General features: G+C 42.2%; 1 protein-coding gene across 1 annotated transcript in view; it reads right to left on the bottom strand.

Moving 5' to 3' along the window:
• KIF26B (kinesin family member 26B) overlaps positions 1 to 24,209 on the bottom strand; it is a 641,515-nt gene that overhangs the window by 196,275 nt on the left and 421,031 nt on the right. The window contains exon 5 of the mRNA XM_073545144.1: positions 16,463 to 16,646. Within this exon, the coding sequence (XP_073401245.1) occupies positions 16,463 to 16,646 (184 nt within the window). The remainder of the gene's footprint in view (positions 1 to 16,462; positions 16,647 to 24,209) is intronic.

Raw genomic sequence — 24,209 nt, forward strand, 5'->3', positions numbered from 1 at the left:
GGGTCTTTTCAGCCTGATCAATAGCATTAGGTTCGTCATACAACAACCCCAAAGCTTGAAAGAATGCGTTCACATTAGTCAGAATAGGATCATCTGGTTTCAAAGAAAACGCTCAATCCTGGGGATCGCCACGCAGCAAAGAGATGACAATTTTAACCTGCTGCGCGGAGCTCCCTGACTAGTTAGGCTTCAAGGCAAAAAATAATTTACAATTATTTTTGAAACTCAAAAATTTAGATCGATCCCGAAAAAATACATCAGGTGTAGGGATCTTTGGTTCAACAGCATGCGAACGAGCAAGGTAGGCGGAAATTCCCCGCACTTCCGCAGCGAGCTGCTCCACACGATCAGACAATTGCTTTATCTCCATTGAGAGAAAAAAAAAATTCCCCCTATGGCCTCAGAGATATAGAGGAAAGAATATACACACACTTTTTTTTTTTTTTTTTTTTAAACACAATTCCTTCCTGCTATTTAGTACCCTAGGATCTGCGGTAGGGCGGGTGATTCTGTTATGATTGAGTCACCGTAGGAGGCAAAAACAGAAATGCTAGCTAAGTCCAGAAAACCAGAGAGGTTGGCAACTATTGGATTGCAGACCCCTGATCCTATCCACAACAACTAACAGTAGCCGTGGGGGGTTCCTACGGTGCTCTAGACCCCTCGATCACAGCCGGAGAATTAAATAGGCCTAAAGAAAGAAAGGGGAAATCTAAACTGCCCCAGAGCAGACCCCAAAGCAATAGGCAGCCCCCAACATATAATGACGGTGAAGCAAGATGAAAACACTAACACAGAAAGAAAGATAGACTGAGCAAAGATGGGGCCCAAGCTAACTAGATAGGAAAGGACAGGAAGGCTGCTGTCTGCAATCCGTGAAAAACCCTATGAAAATAAGAGCCAACAGACTGACAGTAAAAAAGGCCCTGAAGACGCTAGGCTTCAAAAAAGCTATGTCAGTACTCAGGAATATTCTGAAGACAGAGCAACAGGCAAAAGGAGACTCAGCTCACCCCAGCAGGGAATGGCAGAATCCAGAAAAGCAAGGAAAACAAAAACAAAACACAAATGCTAACAGGCAAAGCAGAAAACTTAGCTTTAGAGGAGCAGGAATCAGACTGGTGTCCTAGAAGTCCACAGAGAAATCACCCGCAGGGCAGAAGGGCGTCGGCAGCCTTATATCCAGTCCGTGACTCCACTCAGCCAGTCATCCTCATTAGGCTCAGGTGCCTGATAATCAGGCTCATTACCTTCCTTTACCAGAATAGGGAGTTCACCAGACCTCAGTGACGAAGGAGAAAATGAACTCACAACAGGGGGTACTGTTGTGAATTCCCTTGCTCTGATTTCTGAGCCGAAGCTCCCTCTGGTTTTTACTGGGAGTAGTGGAGCTGGCCAGGTTGATGGAAGTTTCCCACCTGACAACGATAATTGAGAACCTGGGATTACTGGCTGGGAGCATATAACTGAGCTGGCTGCTCTTGTTAGTTGCTGGTGATGTCCTCCTTGTGCATTTGGAGTTCTTTTGTCTCCTACCTGATCTGCATGGTTCAGTTAAGTCATTCTTTTGCTAATCCTTTGCATCTAATCTGGTTGTGCCTTTTTTTTGCTTTCTGCTTTGTTGCTAGGGTTCAGCGTACTCCCTGCTGGGGGCAGCGTTGGGCCACGCTCCATATATTACAGCTTGTTCAGTCCCCTGTTATGTTAGTATCTTTTGCTTTGCTACTAGTCCATACCAGAGTGATGATCTAGCGGGGGTGAGGTCGTGTGGCCTCAGGCTTTTTGTATATCAGATGTGTTGGATTTTTTTAGGGATTTGTGCATGATTGCAGTCAGTATCTTTTCTATCCTGTCCTTTCTAGACAGTTTGGGCCCCACTGTTTGCTCAGTCTGTTCTCTGCCTGTGTTTGTGTCTCATCTTGTCTCGCCGACAATATATGTTTGGGGGCTGTCTATTCCTTTGGGGGATCTGCTCCGGGGCTGTTTAGATTTCTCCTTTGTGACTTTAGGCTCAGAGTTCTCCAGCTGTGCCGAAGCATCTAGGGCATCGTAGGCACGCTCCACGGCTTCTGCTAGTTGTGTTGATAGGCCCAGGGGTCTGCAATCCGCGTAGTTACCAACCTCTCTGGTTTTCTAGTGGCTTAGCCTGTTCCTACCATCCTCCTCTGTGACCGATTCATAACAGGCAAGGGAGCTTGTACTGAGCATACATTGGAATTGACAACCAACGCATGCTAAGTAGAGCTGGGACTAGTCCAGCCCCAGAAACGACTGTTCTGCCAGTGTTCCTTTAAATGTATAACTTGAGAACCGTCATTCCAACTGTATGTCAAGAAACATTAACCCCTTTCTGCCATCCGACGTACTATCCCGTCCATGGGACCTGGGCCCCTATGCCCATGGACGGGATAGTACGTCGGCGCGATCAGCGGCGCCCACGTGGTGAGCGCCGCTGATCGCGGCCGGGTGTCAGCTGATTATCACAGCTGACACCCGGCACAATGTGTCAGGGGCGGTCACGGACCGCCCCCGACACGTTAACCCCTTGCACACCGCGATCAAACATGATCGCGGTGTACCGGGGGTTAAAGGGAAGCATCGGCAGGGAGGGGGCTCCCTCCGTGCTTGCCTGAGCCCCCCACGGCAGCGCAATGTGCAGCGCAATGTGCAGCGCTGCTGCCGGGGGCTCCTTTCCTCCAGGCCCCCGAATCCAAGATGGCGACGGGGGCCTTCGGGGGCCTGAGGAAGCTGGCTTCCTCAGTGCCTGCAAAGCGCAGGCATGAGGAAGCCTTCTGCAGTGCCTGTGTCAGATCGCTGATCTGTCACAGTGATCTGTGATGTGACAGATCAGCGATCTGTCACAGGACAGTGATGTCACACCTGGGACTATTTAATAAAGTAAAAAAAAAAATAAAAAAAAGTGTTAAAATAATTAAAAAAAAATCGCCAAATAAATTAGAAAAAAAAAAAATATTCCCCCAATAAATCCATTTTTTGGAAATAATAAAAAAAACAACAATAAAAGTACACATATTAGGTATCGCCGCGTCCGTAATGACCCGCCCTATAAAACTTTCCCATTAGTTAACCCCTTTAGCGAACCCCTTAAAAAATAAAAATAAAAAACGAAGCAAAAAATAATGATTTATTATCATACTGCCAAACAAAAAGTGTAATAACACGCGATCAAAAAGACGCATATAAATATCCATGGCACCGCTGAAAACGTCATCTTGTCCCGCAAAAAACAAGCTGCCACACAGCATCATCAGCGAAAAAATAAAAAAGTTATAGCTCGCAGAATAAAGCGATGCAAAAATAATTATTTTTTATATAAAATAGTTTTCATTGCATAAAACCGACAAAAACATAAAAAAACGACTAAATGAGGTATCGCTGTAACCGTACTGACCCGAAGAATAAAACCGCTTTATCAATTTTACCGCACGCGGAAAAACGCACCCCCCCAAAAGAAATTCATGAAACGCTGGTTTTTGTTCATTCTGCGTCACAAAAATAGGAATAAAAAGCGATCAAAAAATGTCACGTGCCCAAAAATGGTACCAATAAAAACGTCAACTCGTCCCGCAAAAAATAAGACCTCACATGACTCGGTGGGTCAAAATATGGAAAACTTATAGCTCTCAATATGTGGTGATGCAAAACTATTTTTACAATAAAAAGCGTCTTTTAGCGTGCGACAGCTGCCAAATAAAAAACCGCCATAAATAGTAAATCAAACCCCCCGATATCACCCCCTTAGTTAGGGAAAAATAATAAAATTAAAAAAAAAGTATTTATCTCCATTTTCCCATTAGGGTTAGGGTTAGGGCTAGGGTTAGGGCTAGGGTTAGGGTTAGGGCTAGGGCTATTGTTAGGGCTAGGGTTAGGGCTAGGGTTAGGGCTCAGATTAGGGTTAGGGGTGTGTTGGGGTTAGGGTTGGAGTTATAATTGGGGGGTTTCCACTGTTTGGGCACATCAGGGGCTCTCCAAATGCAACATGGCGTCTGATCTCAATTCCAGCCAATTCTGAGTTGAAAAAGTCAAATGGTGCTCCTTCCCTTCCAAGCTCTGCCATGCGCCCAAACAGTGTTTTACCCCCACATGTAGGGTATCAGCCTACTCAGGACAAATTGCAAAACAATTTTTGGGGTCCAATTTCTCCTGTTACCCTTAGGAAAATAAAAAATTGGGGGCAAAAATATCATTTTTGTGGAAAAAAATGATTTTTTTATTTTCACGTCCAAGTGTTATAAACTTCTGTGAAGCACTTGGGGGTTCAAAGTGCTCACCACACATCTAGATAGATTCTGTGGGGGGTCTAGTGTCCAAAATGGGGTCACTTGTGGGGAGTTTCAATAGTTTAGGTACATCAGGGGCTCTCCAAACGCACATGACACCCGCAGACCATTCCATCAAAGTCTGCATTCCAAAACGTCACTGCTTCCCTTCCGAGCCCCGACGTGTGTCCATACAGTAGTTTTCTCCCACATATGGGGTGTCAGCGTACTCAGGCCAAATTGGACAACAACTTTTGGGGGTCCAATTTCTCCTCTTACCCTTGGGAAAATGAAAAAATTGGGGACTAATTGATCATGTTTCTGGAAAAAATAAGATTTTTTTATTTTCATGCCCTGGCATTATAAACTTCTGTGAAGCCCTTGGGGGTTCAAAGTGCTCACCTCACATCTAGATAAGTTTCTTAGTGGGTCTAGTTTTCAAAATGGGGTCATTTGTGGGGGGTTTCCACTGTTTAGGTACATTAGGGGCTCTCCAAAGGCAACATGACACCCGCAGACCATTCCATCAAAGTCTGCATTCCAAAACGTCACTACTTCCCATCCGAGCCCCGACGTGTGCCCATACAGTAGTGTTCTCCCACATATGGGGTATCAGCATACTCAGGACAAATTGGACAACAACTTTTGGGGTCCAATTTCTCCTGGTACCCTTGGGAAAATAAAAAAATGGTGACTAAAAGATCATGTTTGTGGAAAAAATACGAATTTTTTATTTTCACGCCCGGGCATTATAAACTTCTGTGAAGCACTGGGGGGGTCAAAGTGCTCACCACACTTCTAGATAAGTTCCTTAGGGGGCCTAGTTTCCAAAATGGTGTCATTTGTGGGGGGTTTCCACTGTTTTGGTACATCAGGAGTTTTCAAAACGCGACATGGTGTCCGATCTCAATTCCAGCCAAAAACGTCAAATGGCGCTGCTTCCCTTCCGAGCTCTGCCATGCGCCCAAATAGTGGTTTACCCCCACATGTGGGGTATCAGCGTACTCAGGACAAATTGCACAATAACTTTTAGGGTCCTGTTACCCTTGGAAAAATAAGAATTGAGGGTGAAAAGATCATTTTTGTGGAAAAAATATGATTTTTTAATTGTATGGCTTTATGTTATAAACTTCTGTGAAGCCCATGGGGGTTCAAAGTTCTCACCACACATCTAGATAAGTTCCTTAGGGGGTCTAGTTTCCAAAATGGTCTCATTTGTGGGGGGTTTCCACTGTTTCGGTACATCAGGGGTTTTCCAAACGCAACATGGTGTCCGATCTCAATTCCAGCCAAAAACATCAAATGGCGCTGCTTCCCTTCCGAGCTCTGCCATGCGCCCAAATAGTGGTTTACCCCCACATGTGGGGTATCAGCGTACTCAGGACAAATTGCACAATAACTTTTAGGGTCCTGTTACCCTTGGAAAAATAAGAATTGAGGGTGAAAAGATCATTTTTGTGGAAAAAATATGATTTTTTAATTGTATGGCTTTATGTTATAAACTTCTGTGAAGCCCATGGGGGTTCAAAGTTCTCACCACACATCTAGATAAGTTCCTTAGGGGGTCTAGTTTCCAAAATGGTGTCATTTGTGGGGGGTTTCCACTGTTTTGGTACATCAGGGGTTTTCCAAACGCGACATGGTGTCCGATCTCAATTCCAGCCAAAAACGTCAAATGGCGCTGCTTCCCTTCCGAGCTCTGCCATGCGCCCAAATAGTGGTTTACCCCCACATGTGGGGTATCAGCGTACTCAGGACAAATTGCACAATAACTTTAAGGGTCCTGTTACCCTTGGGAAAATAAAAATTGGGGTGAAAAGATCATTTTTGTGGAAAAAATATGATTTTTTAATTGTACCGCTGTACGTTATAAACTTCTGTAAAGCCCTTGTGGGTTCAAAGTTCTCACCACATATCTAGATAAGTTCCTTGGGGGGTCTAGTTTCCAAAATGGGGTCACTTGTAGGGGGTTTCCACTGTTTAGGTACATCAGGGACTCTCCAAACGTGACATGGCGTCCAATCTGAATTCCAGCCAATTTTGCATTGAAAAAGTCAAACGGCGCTCCTTCCATTCTGAGCTATGCCATGCACCGAAACAGTGGTTCCCCCCCACATATCAGGTATCTGCGTACTCAGGACAAATTGCACAATAACTTTTGCAGTCCAATTTCTCCTGTTACCCTTGGTAAAATAAAAAAATTGAACCTGAAGTATTTTTTTTATGAAAAAAAGTTAGATGTTCATTTTTTTTTAAATATTCAAAAAAATTCCTGTGACGCACCTAAAGGGTTAATAAACTTCTTGAATGTGGTTTTGAGCACTTTAAGGGGTGCAGTTTTTAGAATGGTGTCACTTTTGGGTATTTTCTATCATATAGACCCCTCAAAGTGGCTTCAAATGTAATGTGGTCCTAAAAATAAAATGGTGTTGTAAAAATGAGAAATCGCTGGTCAACTTTTAACCCTTATAACTTCCTAACAAAAAAAAAATTTTGGTTCCAAAATTGTGCTGATGTAAAGTAAACATGTGGGAAATGTTAGTTATCAAGTTTTTTGTGTGCCGTATCTCTGTGATTTAAGGGCATAAAAATTCAAAGTTGGAAAATTGCGAAATTTTCAAAATTTTCGCCAAATTTTCATTTTTCTCACAAATAAACGCAAGTTATTTGAATGAAATTTTACCACTATCATGAAGTACAATATGTCACGAGAAAACAGTGTCAGAATCACCGGGATCCATGGAAGCATTCCAGAGTTATGACCTCAAAGGTACAGTGGTCAGAATTGTAAAAATTGGCCCGGTCATGAACGTGCAAACCACCCTTGGGGGTGAAGGGGTTAAACGTCTTTGATATCTTTTTGCATTCTTTTCCTTGGTTGTGCAAGACAATGAGCTCATTAACATATGGAACACTCTCTCCACTTATTTCAAACACATAATGTAATGTCACAATCAATAAACCTCCACCCAGTCCAGGTATTTGGGGTGCTTTACCTTACTCATCTCTTGTGGAACTAATGAAGCACTTGATTACATCCATCAGTGTTCTTGACTTCTTGACACAGATGTTTGACGGAATCTATTCAGGAGTTGAATAATTCTGAGACTGCAGTATGTGAGTAGCTCCTTCAGAGGATCATTGCCTGGCCTACAAGTCTTTCTACACCAACTCTGCGTTTATGGCCACTGTTGGATATATGTGTTCAGCGGCCACAATCTGGGTAGGGCTAGGCATCCATACATTATAGGGACCCATTTTTTTTTTTTTAAAAAAGGTGTACCGCTTGGCTCCTATTTTTTTTGCAGTGGCTCTCTGAATAGAAATGTGCAGTCTGCTATGCTCTCCTGTACAGTCAAATACACAGTGTGCACATGGATACTAAACAGTGCATTTTTACGTGTCAAGAATTTCTCAAAATGTTTCACATTAAGTTTCAATCAGTAGAAACTCTCTCCTTGTAAAAGATGGACCTTTTAGATTTTATTGCTAATTATTCATTATTAATGAGATGTGATTGCCTCTGAAAATAATTAGTGATGAAGACACAGACAGATATCTCATAATACCTAAAAGAGATGTCATTAAATTGGTGCCAATTAGCCATGAGCAAAACTTGATGTTGGTTACTTTTAGAGGTCGGCGTTAGACATTATTTGACTGGGAAGGAACGTATGACCTGTAGGACCACATGCGGGAGGTAGACTAAAATGAAGACAAAAGTACCGTGTTATCATGCTGGGTACAACCACCTCATAAATGCATATGGCACATCTGCGTTACAAAATCTTCTCTACTAATTATCACTGCTTTTCTCTCTGGTCAGTTGCAGCTCGTAAAGTTTTACTGACTTAATCAAGCTGCTTTTACAGATGGTTAATAAACCATTCATATGCAAAGATAAGACTTTTCAGCGTTTCTCCAGACCTCTGAACATGTGTACAATGTAAATATAAAGCTTACACATGTCATTCACGACCATGTTAACGAGAAAATGCAGAATGTTTTGAAAAATGTGTCCACACTGACCTGCAGAAACTGCAGACGAAAGCCAACTTACTTATTATGGTTCGTCACATTATGACACTGGTTTGTACTTAGATGCAAAGTTTTAGCTTGACCAATATAGTTGGTGTGAATCAATTAACAAGACTCAGTCCATTGGGCACATAAGCCATTTGTGGTCACTGGACAGTAGCCCTAACTTCATTTATGGCTCTTCTTTTGAGTAAATGGTATATATATGGATATATGTTAGGCGTCGGATTTCTGTCGCTGCACAGCGGGAATCCTGAGCCTTACTTCCAGTGGTCTCCCATTCCTCTCTAGCCACAGAGGAGGTTGCTCAGCAAACTCGTCGGTCCAGGCGCTCTGCCCAGACCAGCTCTGTGGGTTTGCTTGCTGCTGCTACCTCTGGCGCAGATATGACAATACATGCTGCTCAGCAGCGAGATTCTCCAGGGACTAAGTCCCCATGTCGGGCCACTGAGCATGCCCATGGAATGATCTCCCATTGGAGATCGAAGGTCACGTGCTCAGGTCCTGCTCCTGTTCCGATTGTCCCATCCGAGAAGCCAGGAGGGTCCCGGATGCTCGCGGCTATAAAAGGTTTGCATGGCCGCTCGGCCATGCGCTAGGATAAGACTGTATTTACAGACTATGTGGAGTGAGTGATGTATGCACGCATGAATGTCTCTGGTGAATGACTCACTAAGATACCCCTACCCTTGGTACGCATGTGTTGTGCAGCCTAGCCTGCTAGTGCCCAGGCTTAGGTGTAGGTAGGTCAGAGGTTGAGTCTGGCATCAGTTTTCACCAGGGACTCGGCACGCCTCAGTGCACGTGCGCCATAGCCAGCGTCTATAGCGGCATTCGTGGCAGCGACGCCTCACGTTCAGTGGGCCTAGAAGGACTCTAACCTCATGTCCTTGGGGTAGAGTTCTGTGGCCGTACACTGTGCGCTCTTTGGCCGGGCTCTGTGAGCTTAACAGGCTCCGGCATCTACGTTCAGCGGTTGTGCGGCTCTGTGCATTAACAGAGTTCGCCCCTGTTCACATTGGGTGACGTAACCCACGTGTGACTGGTTTCACACCACTTAATTCTTCCGCCATTACTTAGCAGCAGTGTACAACCTCTGCACAGTGGACCCCGGGCTGCGAAAGCACCTACTATTATTTTATAATTTGGTGCGTTCCGCCAGTCCTAACAATATGAAAATTCTGCAATACCCTGTTAAAAGGCCAGGTTTTTGTCATGGAATAAAATCATACTAAGAAGAACAATGATAGAACTTTTTCCAACTTTAATGTCATCCATAATCTGTAAAATTCAATTGAAAAACAAACTGCAATCTTTTCGTTCGGAAATAAAATAATGTGATTACATAAATTTGCACACCCTTAAATTAATACTTTGTTTTTATGGCATAATTCAGTCTTTTTAGGTAGGAGTCAATCAGCATGGCATACCTAGAATTGGCAATTTTTGCCAACTCTTCCTTGCCGGGGGGCTCCAAATCTGTCAGATTGTGAGGACATCTCCTGCGTACAGCGCCTTCTACAGTCCAACTCACAGATTTGAAAATTGAAATTGGATTTGGATCAGGGCTCTGGTTGGGCTATTCCAAAACTGTGATCTTCTTCTGGCAAAGCCATTCTTTTGTTGATTTGGTGGTGTGCTTAGGGGTGGTTGTTGTGCTGAATCATGTAATTCCTCTTCATCTTCAGCTTTTTAGCAGAGGTCTGAAGATTTTTATTGCAAAATTGACTGATATTTGGAAATTTTTATAATTCCCTTCACCTTGACTACAGCCCCCGTTCCACTAACTGAAAAATAACCCCAAAGAATGAAGGAAAAAAGGTACTCCAGCGTAGAAAAATATAAAACTTCGTCTTTAATGGACAAAGCTCTCTGGGATCTATATGTTGTTTGCATTGTGCCTGTTTTTATGATTTTTTTTCCACTAATGGCGAAGTTTTATATTTTTCTACACTGGAGTACCTTTTTTTCTTCATTCTTTGGAACTTGCACGCCCAAGTGGCTCCATGATTTAGCGAATCCTGCTTTGAGCAGGGGGTTGGACCAGATGGCCCAGGAGGTCCCTTCCAACTCTACGATTCTATGATTCTATGATTCTATGTGTGGAACTCATTCTTGGAAAGAGACTGCAAATGGTGAGCTGACTTCTCCCATTCCCCATTTCCCCTTTTTCATGCAAAGCATAATGCTGCCGCAACAATGCATACATTTTGGAATTATGGCAAAAAAGTTCAATCTTGGCCTCAAAAGAACTAGAACACATTTTCCCACATGCATTTTGCAGACTTGATGTAGGTTTTGGTAACACACAGCTGGCTTGAATATTTTAATTCATAACAAAAGGCTTCTGTCTTGCCACCACACTCCACAAGCCTGATATATGAAGAATATTGGATATTGTTGTCACACACAGTACACAACCAGTGCTCGCCAGACATTCCTGCAGTTCCTTTACTATTACTCCTCTTGGCAGCCTCCTGGAGCTGTTTGTTTTTGTATTTTCATAAATTTTTGAGGGACATACAATTCCAGGTAGTGTCACTGTTGTGTAAAATTTAATCCACTTTTTGATAACTATCTTCATAGTGTTCCATGGTATATCTAAATTATATCCCTGTGCTGTATTGTAAGCTGTTTACTGACCATGGCTTTTGTTGTAAAATGCGCAGGATTTCAGTCATAGGGCTCATACTCACATGCGAGAAACTCGGACGAGTCTCGCACGTCAATACTTGGCACTGCCATTGGCACTCGGATCAGAGCGTTCAGCTGCATAGAAATACATGCAGCTGAACGCTCTAATCCAAGTACCTGCAGCAGTGCTGGGTATTGACGCGCGAGACTCGTCCGAGTTTCTTGCATGTGAGTATGAGCCCATACATGTATTCTGGCATGTCTTCAGTCACTGCTCAGTACATAGTGAGCAGCAGCAGTACACCATAGGAAATAGACTGACAGTCGCCTCTTTAGCATATCAGTGCAGAGCTGGCTGTCAGTCAATGAGCTAGGGCGGGCTTACAGTCACCACTCACTCTGTACTCAGCGGTGACTGAAGCCATGCCATCATGTTTGTATGACTGCAAGCCAGAGGCTGCTGGTGGAATAAAGTTAATTTCCTCCCTGTAGCCATGCTTTCAATGCAGCGACCATAAAGCTTTAGAATTCTTTAGAACCTAAAAATACACCCAGTATCTGCAGGTTAATGGTATTTGGGGACATGACAGGTTCCCTTTAAGCAGCAAAAAAAGGGGATTCCTTATTGTTTTTTTCAAGCACAGCAGCTCGGATGGTAAATGTGTTTGTACCTGGAAATCTGATATTTCAGCTAAGCCCCACTCACCCCATGCACTATGTTTTGATAAGTAGGGAGGGAGGTCCATGAACATCCACTAATCAAACACTAATGGACTATGCTGAGGATAGACCATAATGTGCTAGTCCCACAAAAACGCTCTAACATTCATAATTATTCATATATTTTGAACATAGGACATGTAGTGTTTGGAACATTCTTGAAAATATTGGATACTCTTTGTTTTATAGAATATATTTCACAATCAGTCCGATTCATTATCTCGCTTGCGCATTTTTTGTCTAGTTTTTGGTGTTTAGCCTCATTTCAATTTGCATCTTAATCTTTTTATTTTGCGTCTTTTAAAGTGTATTTTATGTGTCCACTTGTATTATTTTTATGTCTGCCATTGCTAGTGGGGTTCCTTGTTTCTCAATGTTTTCGGCCGATTCATTAACTGTGGCCTTTAAAAAGGTTGCAACGTTTTTGCTCATATGTACTCCAGTCTTCCCTTGGAGTTATTTTTTTTGTATTCCTGACATTTTTGTGGTGCAAATATTCCAATACAAGATTTTTTTCATTAAAAAAGGTTTAAAAAAAGATTAAAGACAAGATTGAAGAGCATTTTTATGTTACTCAAAAAACATGAACCACATGAGCCATTTTGGCACACAAAAGTTATATTAACGAATATCCCAAGGAAAAAAAAGAAAAGTGACATTAAAAAAATGCAAATGATAAATCAGACCTTATGTCTATTCTTCACATACTGGCCATGTTTGACCAGCTTAAATAATGAAATGTATATTGTAGCTGGGACAAGGCCTGTGAGCTGACAGAATAACCTGTAATCCTTTTCCCAATGGCGGTCTCATTCCATCACTCGGCTAGTGCAGAGGCATCTTCTTACATGCATGACCAGACATTGCAGGCTATATCATAGCAGAAGGTAATTGGCGAGCGTTCTCTGGTGGGAATTGGCAGCACCTCAGCCAGTGCCGCTAGAAGGTTTACTAGAAATCAATTGACTGCGGCAGTGAAACCATTTCCGATGGCTTTCTGATTTTGGGCCATAAAGTCGTGCAGTGATAATTGAAGAAAATAAAGGATAAGGTAATAAAATGAAATGGGGAAGTGGAAGAATATGACCTGTGGTATAATCAGAATTCTGCACTGGGTCATTAGTCAGAGTGGGAAGATCTTACACAGTGATGCATAGCTTTAAAAACCCTAGATGGGGCAATCTATCATAGCAACCTTCCTGAAGGTGAGGAAAGCACACTTATGGGACAGCCAAAACACAAAGAATCATATGACCGTTATATAATTATGCTATTTTTTAAATTAGTTAAATTATTTTACCTCTAATTATTTGTTTATACTTTACAAAGAAAAGAGATCATTGCGCAGTACAATAGAGCTTAGCTTGTGGTCCGTCACTTTTTTGGCTTTTCTTGAGACTGTAGAGAATACTGGTCATAGCGTCAATGTGGAAAAGTGCCCAGAATGGCACAAATATGAGCATTCATCAGAGCTGCCACTACTAAGGCTCATGTATGGGAATTTTTTTTATATGACAGCTGACAATTAATGACCTCATTTCTGATTTATTTTGATACATACAAGTCTGGTATATCTTTCTATGAATGTCTACCAAGTCTGTACAATTGACATTCAGACACTTTGCTTGGCTGCTTCCATACCCTATACAGATTATAATGTAGGAGGCTGCAATTATGCACGGCCATAGCTTCTTCTAGATGAGGCCACCATTGCTTCCTCGGTGTTAGGGGATACCCACCTATTAGACATTTATGACACATGATGTTTAGAAAGATTTTTTTTTTCAAAAAGTGTTTTAAAACTAAAAATAAAATTATAAGAATTATCAAACATACATAAATGTAGAAATGGGCACAGGCATGGAAGCATTAGTTATACTGCTCTTGTTCCGCAGAACTGCAAAATATCACAAAAACTGTCAATTTTACCCCGGTTGTAAAAATATTTGACTATATAGCCTAGAATAGTAATAAAGTTTTCCACCCCTGACATTATCTAAAATAATAAAATTAATTTTACTCACCTTACCAATCACCACTGCTCCTCTTCCAATGTTACCCAGGTCCCCCTGTCAGTCTCTGTACTTCAAGTTCTGGACGGACAGAAAAGGGGGCAGGGACCCTAGTAGGCACTGGGCGAGGTGCGGTGGGGGATGAGTAAGGTGAAAATGATTATTTTGTATTATTTTAGAGAGTCTCTTTTAATCTGTTTACATTTGTCTGGGCTACATGTGTAGTCAGACACAGAAGATGGAATTAAATCCAATGGCCTCAGTCAGCACATTATTTGCTTCTGGTTATTCATTCTAGGTCACGTACTGTAAATCTGCTCATATTTATCTAATTATAACAGTCCAACATTTTCATTGTACTATGTACACACTTCTTTATTTGGAAATATTAGGATCTAAAAATGTGGCAGGTAATCGTAGCCAAGAGTCTTGGATAATCATTAACTTGGATGAATTATCTGGCTGTATTTTTTTTATATTTACTCATGTGTTAAATGCTTTATTTGTTAACTTTCCTTTAGTGAAATCCATGAAAACTATGTGCCAAGGTTAACAATAACTTAAGCGGGCGTTAACGTTTGCTGCCTTCCAGTGAGACAACATAAATACTCAAGCTGAATACACGGCTGATTATTATTCCAGGTGTTTTCAAAAAAATGGCAAATCCCAGACCGGGCCATGATTTAGTGATTATTTTACATCAAGCAGAACGCAATTCATTCATATTAACCCCCTCTTGTCAACATAGACCATATATACAGTATATATACTTAGGCTAACAGATGAGAAAATATTGTAACTCTCTTCAAGGATCATTTTATCAGTAAAGTAAATTTATAGGACGATGAACAATGAATATCAACAGATTACTACAGAAAGAACAAAACTGCTCAATTTGGATGGCAATCTAAATGCTCTCCTGAAGACATCTTAGAGCATAGTGTCATATGTTCTGTTCCCTTGGACCTTCTCAGTACAGCACAAGGATCTGATTGGTAATGTTAGATACTGCACTGTTAGTTCCGCATTGCTGGAATACTCACTAAGAAGAACTAAAAGGGAAGATCTACCCCAAACCATTTATATTACTACTTAGCGTGCTAAATAAATAAGCCAGTTAATCTCCTTTTATCTCAAAGTCCTGCTCCAGTAACAAGAAATCGCACTTGTAATTTCAGTATATGTCAGTGTGGTAGTGCAGAAGTATTGCTCCTCTGCCATCACACTGTATTCCCTGACTATCACCTCCCTCCGTTAATTGATTGATAGGTAATTATTCTGATATATGGCCAACAACTTGTCAATGAGCCAGGGGAGGTTGGCACTAGGAAGAGTATACAGCGAGATGGGTGAGGAGCTGGAAGTGCACCGCCAGGCCCCAATGAACTTCTAGACTGATGTATACTCAACTTGAAAACACAATTTTACTCTGCTGCAACATCACTTTTGGGACATAAAGATACCGATTTATTCTCTGTTACAAAAAATACCAATCATTGAGAACTTTTCCCTTTTGGTAACCACATCTTTAAGCCAGATAGGAAAACCCTCTGAAAAGCCTCACCAACTTTGGTGATTTTTAAAATTATTATTATGGATTATTGTATATTAACTATTTCATTTCTATTGAACCAGTTTAGTGCCAGATGATCCAAACGGGGGTCATATGCAGTACCCCCTATCAATGAAAATGCGCTTACACTTTGGCACCTTTTTTACTCATATATGCTTAGAGTACAGAATATGTTGGTGTTCTGTTTAAGGAGAAGGTAGTAAGCCACTGCCAGACACCTCCAGAGGCTTATTTATTGGGAAACAAAAAGGAGAGGGTGTTTAAAGTTAACATGCCTGGTACTTCTTTCTCCAAACATCTTCTGTGAAGGAAGAGTCTGGAGGCCCCTATACAAATAGGATGGTCAATCTGTCACACTGAAATCAGCTGCTTCCGCAGACTTTTTTCGAATATGAATAGGGGCCCTATTGTGGTTCACCAGTGTTAAATATTTTTATTTTTTTAGGCATGGGTTGATACAAAATAAAAACCAAATGCATACTCACCCACTGTCATTGCCTAAATTCCAAAATCCAGTGCAGGCTGCTTTGGTAGTCGGCATTTGCCCTGAAAGCGATGAATGCGCCGCTTGGATGTTAAAATACTTTCTGCAGCCTGTGATTGGGTGCATCAGTAAGGTGACTGGCACAGCACATTATTTGACACTTCTCTGGCACAACACTATTTCAGTCATCTATACACTGCAGCCATTCCCAGGAGGCGCCTGTACTGGCTTCATGGCGGTAACAAATGGTGAGTATTCCTATGTTTTGGATCTTATAGCAACTCATGTCTAGGAAGAAATGTTTTAACACCATGGCAGCTTAGTAGCTTGAGTACGCTTATATTTAGTAGGAATTTTTTCTTTCTCCTAGACTCACTCTGGTAAACAGGTTTGTCTTCATGGACATGGAGATCATAGCAGTAAAAACATACTGCATAGGTTGTTCATTTTTATAAATGGAAAATATATATACAGTTAGGTCCATATATATTTGGACAGAGACAACATTTTTCTAATTTTGGTTCTAGACATTACCACAATGAATTTTAAACAAAACAATTCAGATGCAGTTGAAGTTCAGACTTTCAGCTTTCATTTGAGGGTATCCACATTAAAATTGGATGAAGGGTTTAGGAGTTTCAGCTCCTTAACATGTGCCACAAATTCTGATATCTTCAATAATCATTACACATTAGACCTAAAGATGAAATTTGTTTCTTACCTTCCCCAGCCCAGGAGTATCTTTCACTTTGTTGACTGCCCTCAATAAACATGGTGGTGCAGGTGGAGGAGAAGTCTGCAGAATCCCACAGAAGCTGGTTGAGAAAAGTGGGGGCTCTGATACTAAGGAAGGCATTGTTCTCTGCTTCTTCTTTTTGGATGACAGATTTAACTTCTGAGCAGCCCTGAAATAGTCAACACAAAAAGTCTTAAGTGATTCAATCAATTTATAAATACGACAATAATAATAATAATTTTATTTCTATAGCACCAACATATTCTGCAGCATTTTACATTATAGAGGGGACTTCTACAGACAAAACACATTACAGCATAGCAATAAACACACAGATCAAAACAGACACCAAGAGGAATGAGGGCCCTGATCGCAAGCTTACAATCTATGAGGAAAAGGGGAGACATGAAAGGTGGATGGCAACAATTGCTTTTATTGTTTTTATTGTTTGGACCATCCCCAGTGTAAGAATCAGGTGTTCCTGTTGCTGCATGAACCAGTTAAGAGTCTAAATATGTAACAGTACAGACACAGAGGGCTATTAAATGCAAAAAGCATGTGAGAATACGATGCGAGGAACCTGGTTATGGTAAAAAAATTTTGGAGTGAAAGCTCGGAATCAAGTATGACCCAAGACAATCTATAAAATGTGTCATCATGCTCAAGGAGGAGTTAATGCTGAAATATAGATTAGCAGACAATATACATAAGGTCACTGTTAACAGCTATTAGCTTTAACCTTCCCATTAATATGCATGACCACTGTATGTCAGACCTTAGAGACAGTAGCTTGTTGACAAATTCCACCAATCTTTTGATGTAACTCTAAAGTTTATGGCCATTATTATGGGTAATTGTACAGTAAGCCAATGCAATTGATCATTTATTGTTTGCACCTACTTATGGTATACAGTCATAGAAAATTCAATGACAATTGCAAAGCAGAACTATACAGTGCTATTATGGAAATAAAAGCCTAAGTATGAGTAAATAAAAGCCTAAGGCTACGTCCAAACGGTGAGTAACCGGCAGTGCTTTGAAAGCAGCACATGTCCGCTGCATCCAAAGCGCTGCCGGCTTTTGAATGGAGGTGATTCCACATGTGTTCATTGAACTGTGTGTAATCACTGCGTCGTATACATTGCACTGGCGATATTTATCTTGCGGAGACAGGGCATCTCTGTATGATAAACAGGCATTCTGCGGTCTGGATAGACGTGCCGCATGTCCGTCTCCGCAGGGAAGCCGCGGGTGCTGATGCACGCATAGTGGACACGGGATTTTTTGAAATCCCATCCACTATGCTGTAACATCTGGCCGCTGCGGATTGGACGCTGTGGAAGTACGCAGCGTCCAACCTGCAGCGTTTACTGACTGTGGAACATACCCTAAGTACGACGGAAATAAAAGCCTAAGTATGAGGAAATAAAAGCCTAAGCTTCTGCTAACAACGGGCTTCTTGATGTGATATACTCAGATGACATAAATGTGCTCAGATTGAGGAATACAAGTTACCCTTTGGCCGGTAACTGGCTTTGTGATAAAATGTTTCTTAAACTCAAATGTTATCATTTGACATTCATGTGCACAAACAGAAGCAGTGAAGAAACTGAATCAGTCATACACTAGTTTTACTTTAAAACCCATAGGCATGTGGTCATTTCTCAACAGAATTTACCTTTCATATAGCATTTAAAACATATCATCTATGACTGTACTTTATGTAATTTATAGCAAGTATCTATCATTGTGTGCCAGATACATGTTCTATTCAATTTAAGTACTCAGCAGCAATAAGAAACAATATTTCCCAGGTATGGAAAATGATTCATTTCAACTAAAGGACTCAAAAGCAATGTGAAAAGATTTTATTTTATACTTTACAGTAGTATATGGACTAAAAACTTCCACAGGCCATAGGAGATGTATAGCACTGTTGTGGCGCCCCTGGGGCTCAGCCGCCACAGAGGTACTGCACCTCCTCCTGAGGTGTGGTATCCCACCATCCAGGTAAGGTGGAGACTCCTGACCACGCTCCAACACCTGCACCCCACACCACAAAGTAGTGTAGCAAAGCACCTTCGGCGGCTCCCTGCTTGGAGTGTAGCAAAGCAGCCCTTGGTGGCTCCCTGCTTGGAACACGAAACGTGCTGGGAGGTGGGTGGAGTTAGATTACACTTCAAGGAGCGGGAAGAGTTTAAGTTAGTCAGTCAGTAGTTGGTTAGAGAGAGAAGAAGATCCCTAGAGAGAGGGATAGATGGATGGAAGTGCTGCAGCAGATCCCAGTGACCTGGGTCTGCTGGCACGGGAAAGGGAGAAAGAGAGCAACATAGACTGAAAGCCTGACTCTCCATAGAAAAAAAGGATTAGTACGGAATGTGAGGAATAAAAGAGAACAGAGGCGTGGGTGAGAAGAGAACCCTTCCTAGAAGTTCTAAACGCAAGGCCAGGGCCCGGTCCCCGAGGTTGTATGGATACTAATGGTCCTGCAGCAGACACCGGAGGAATAGAAGTAGTGACCACTTTATTCCCACATAAGACTTGGGGGCACAACAGCAACTGGATAGTGAGCCGGGACTCAGTAGCAAGGGGTCCCCGAAGCAGGCTACAGCTGTCTGCCATACAAGTAGAGTTCATAGGAACATCAGACAAGAGGAACTGCAGTGTAACTCAGTACTAGGAGTACTTCATCTAAAGGCACTATAAGAGGAGACGTTCAGAAAAGCAAAAGTTGGCGGAGTGTTGGAAAGGAGTGCTTCATCTAGCCTGGAGGTTGACTGAGTCCCAGACCCGGAGGACACGGCGCGGAAGCAGGCACCTGTTTGTACAACAGACTGTGAGTAAAGCTTTGGAACTACATGCTCTGGTGTCCTCCACTTATTCCTGCGTCAACCTGCCCGGCACTGCTACATCCCCTGTGCCTGACACTACACCACCTAAGTGTCACCATACCTACTCTGCCCTGGGACAACAGCCCTGCCTGTGGAGGGCCATACCATCACTGCTGCACCACACCATCTGTCCCAGAGGATCTGGTTGCAGCATCGGCCTAACATCTTCATTGCCGAACACCACAGGTGGCGTCATGACTTATTCATTGACACTGAACATTTACAATGGGTGCCCAGGGCCACGGGCTGGGCCATAGCTACCGTGACAACTCCCATTGAGATCCACCGGGCCCGGTACCGAGTACCCCACAGCCCTGGGTGTGAGGGCGTCCCACTGTCTACTATCATCGTATGCAAAAGGAAATATTAGATTTCTTTTCCATTATACAAAATCTACCTACAACTGAATAAATGCACTCAGCTTAGAGACCGACTCTGTACATACCGTTCCAACTGTATTGACATGCCATGGCTGCAGCCAATCACTGCCCACAGTGATAACCAGCACTGTGATCAGTGATTGTCTGCAGTGTTTACATGCCCATTATGTGAAAGCACAGGTAGTGGCGGGAGACCCAGCTAGAATTTGAAATGGAGCCATGGGGAATCTCTATGGTATTTTGTAAATATTTTATTTTTTACAGTTATGGGCTATTTCTGTAAAAAAAAAATCAGTGGTGGAAAATCTCTTTAACATAGAAATAGATCTGTTAAATAACAGTCCATTATTTGTTTCCAAAAAGGGAGTTTCTAATATTTATACCTTCCAATCTGCAGCTTAAATTAGTTTTCCATTCTTATGCAAAGTAAGTATTGAGAGTCTGCATATAAATCATTACATACTGAAAAATTCTGCAATTTCTTAACATACATTTTGTTAGGAACGGCGGAACGCACTAAATAAATAAATAATAAAGTGCGTTCGCCGCTCGGGGTCCACCGTGCTGAAGGTGATATCACTGCTGCTGAGTAATGGCAGACGCGCTATATGGCGGTATAACGCGCACGGGTTAAACGCCACCCGATGTGCGCTGAGCGGACTCTGTTAGCTCACAGAGGCACTGTAACATAAACATAAACGCCGAGCCTGTTAGCCTCACAGGTCTCAGCTAAATTGCACGCGCGGTATACGGTCACAGGACACGGACCCAAGGCGGAGGTTGGTGTCCTTCTAGACCTACCGTGCGTGCGGTGTCGCTACCGCGGACGCCGGTAAGTGCTTCTGACTGCAGCGCAGCGGTAACCACTGCCGCTATACGATAGTGCCGTGAGACGTGACACAATCGGACGCTAGTGTAGACGTGCGGTGTGCACAGTGACCTATGGCTTGCCACTCACTGGCGCTGACTATCTCTCTAGTTCCCTATCCACATGTGTAATATCAGAGGGAGGGGAATCATAATAAGTCATTCACCAGAATCATACATCCATCACCATTCACACATCTAGCAAGTAAAGTCTATACTAGCGCATGGCCGAGCGGCCAAGCGGGCCTTTTATAGCCGTGCGCTTCCAGGACCTTCCAGATCTCTGAGATGGGCCAATCAGATCAGGAGAAGGACCTGAGCACGTGACTCCCGATCTCCACTGGGAGATCATCTTGTGAGCATGCCCAGTAGCGCGGCGAGAGGACTTAGCCTCTGGAGTGGTTTCCTGCAGCGCAGGCTGCGCTACCATTGCTGGTCCAGAGGTGGCACAACAACCAGACCTAGAGAGCTGGTCTGAGCAGGGCGTCTGGGTCGCCAAGATTGCTGTGCGGGTCCCTGAGAGATCAGAGGGGAATGGGAGACCGCTGGCTGCATGGCTTTGGATTCCTGCTGTGCAGCTGCAGGAACCCGACGCCTAACATTTTCATGTCAATGAATTCCCAGTTTTAAAGGGAAACTGTCACATAGAATATTGTAACCTATAAAGAGGAGAAAAAGGAAGAGTTCTCAACAGTGAAGAAAACCAAACGTGGCCTTATAGACACAAAAGCAAGACCTCATATAGTGAAGCTTACGTAAAAATGAAAACGTTTTGCTGCATAGTTTTTCCGTCTTTTACTTCTGTAAAAGTTGGGAGGTTTGCTGTAGTTTATAGAAAAGGTGATGTAGGGATTGTACTCGCTCAAGAGCAACGGGAGTCAATCAGGAGGCACGTTCCTTTTAAAAGTTCACAGGGTTTATTGCTTCATAACCCATAATGCAGCACATAACACAAGAAATAGCCTTTAGCTCAGGTGAAAGCAAGCATAAGTGTCCATGATTTCAGGCTCAGTCCTGAAGCCTCAGCAAACACAGGAGGCTTATCCGTCCTCACATACAGCCAATATCCACAGGCCTCACCGGGTCAGCAGCCTCAGCACGTGGTCTTTAGGAAGGTAGCACACCTTTCGCCACCTAGGCCTGCTGGGACCTTCCACATGGCCCAATCAGATCCTTGTTCTCTCCCTCATGTGACCTACTCTGGTTACCTTATATGGTCCGCAGCCACGCCCACCGGGTCACATGGCTATGACCTCATCACAGGTCCTACAAGCATTCATACACTCTATTAAGGCGTTCTAGACACCACCCCTAGGTGGATTTGTAGGTAGCTCTCGCTGACACAGTGTAACAATAGCTCAGCAGTGCCTCTGCTGATCAACACACATATTCAAGCTTCCATCCCAAGGCCACCTACCTTGGGATACATAACGGTCATTCTGCATCCTATACCCATTACCACAATGGATATGCCTGTAGGCCCGTCCTGGGACACCCACACAGCGCCCCCTAGTGGTCACTACACCACAGTGATTACAGTTTAACATCAAGGAACTGAAAATAAAGTAAAAAAAAGTTTTTAAAAATATGAAAATTCTAATCAATTCCCTTTCTTGTTTTTAGAAATAAGAAATTAATAAACATATTTTTTTTCTCTTTACAGCTTTTCCCATACAGGAATACCAACCTGTATGGGAAAAGCTGTAAAGAGAAAAAAAATTCTAAACGTCAGAACTGTGGTTTTTCAATTGCAGCAACTCCACTAAAGAGTGCAAGAAGAGAAAATGTCACATCTACCCCAAAATTTTCCCAATAAAACCGCTAGCTTAACACATAAAGACAAGTCTTCATACAGTTTTATCGATGTAAAAATGAAAACGTTAGAGTCTTGGCAAATGGTGACTCAATCAAGAAAACATTTCTTACAAATTCTCACATTTTATGTCACCACTTAAATAAAAAAACTATAAAGGTATGGCATCGCTGTAATCATGCTGACCTGAGGAATCATAATGCCAGGTCATATTTACTGCACAATAAATGCCAGAAAAATAAAACACAAAAAACAATGGTGGACGTTTTCTACTCCAATGTATGGTGATAATAATGTTGTGATTCAAAACTAGAGCCCGTCCTGCAAACAACAAGCCCTCATACGGCCATGCTGATGGAATAATAAATAAAGTTATGGTACTGGTACTGGTAAGAAGGAAAAAAAAGAACTGTTGAAAAAAGAACCGAGTCATGAAGGGTTTAAAGATTAAGAAATTGGTAACCACAATAGATTAACTATGGCCCAATACTGAAAATTCATCAAATATACCGTAATCCTCTCTCCTTTTGAGATCTATGGTAACATGAGGCATCATATTTGAACTTCACGTCATTAAAAAGCTGCTACATTGACTGACAAAAGAGCCGAAACTTACAAATTCCTAATGATTACTAGATTTCTTGCAGGTCACAGACATATTTATTGGAGAAATTCACTTAGAACTCTCCAGTGAAATGAATTCATGCTGTTATCATTAGTCCACTGCTCCATAAAAAGCAGATACATATTTTTCTAAGCAACTTTAATAAAATCTGACAAAGCTTTTGCCCATTAGCGGCCAGGCTGCTTAGTTACAAGCGCAGCAGCACTAAGCAAACAGCCGAAACTAGATTGTCAAGAGGCAAACAAACTGAGGGGTCCTCTGCCGTACCCGCATAACAGTGCTTTCATCCCAGCATACAGGCATTTCCTAGAAAGACTCTGGATACGTTTGGCACCATGATAAACGTCTTTCTGAGGGATTTTAAAGTGCTATCATGCATATTTCATGAAATTACGAAATGTAATTTCTACATTTGCTCTAATGAGAACAAATAATTACAGATGCTGAAAGTACAATGAGATTAAACACACTGCTGGAAGGAGGTATGGGGCTCGCTTACATTGATTATATTGAAATTAACTTATTTCATTTACATTAATTTTTGAATGCGCACGTACTGTACACAAGATACATTCAAAGTGAGAACATATATAAAGTCCTGACATCGTTCATAAGACATGAAGCCATCTTAAAGGATTTATTCGGGACTTTGGGTTTCTTTTGCAATGGAGCAAAGAACTTACTGGCAGGTAGTAGCCAGCTAACTGCCTGCTCTGCCTTGCGACATCTCTCCTGGCTCAAATGGCCATGGGGCACAAGGCACATTAGCTATACCAAAAAAGAACATCATGGTATATATAAATAAACAACACAGGACACTTCTTAATGGTAAAAACAATGGCCGAGGTGCTTTATTATGATATTACATAAATAATAAATGAAAATAAAATAATAAACCATAAATAAATTAATTTAATAAGAATAAGTTAATATTTTCATAACTTCAAGAAACAATCTGCCCAACCTAAAGGGGCAATTTTACCCAAGGAGACTTTACTCCAACAAGAACAATCCACCTGATACCATCAGGCAACTATTCTCACTAATATTGCACCTCGACGAATCCATGAAGATCAATGATATCAACAGGGAGGGAGGGCAGGTGACAATCTCACCACAGCTGGAATGAGGCAGCTGACTGAAACAGCTGTTTATA

The sequence above is a fragment of the Dendrobates tinctorius genome, unplaced genomic scaffold (assembly GCF_039654945.1).
Source record: "Dendrobates tinctorius isolate UK_male_01 unplaced genomic scaffold, ASM3965494v1 ptg000140l, whole genome shotgun sequence".
NCBI classification, from domain to species: Eukaryota; Metazoa; Chordata; class Amphibia; order Anura; family Dendrobatidae; genus Dendrobates; species Dendrobates tinctorius.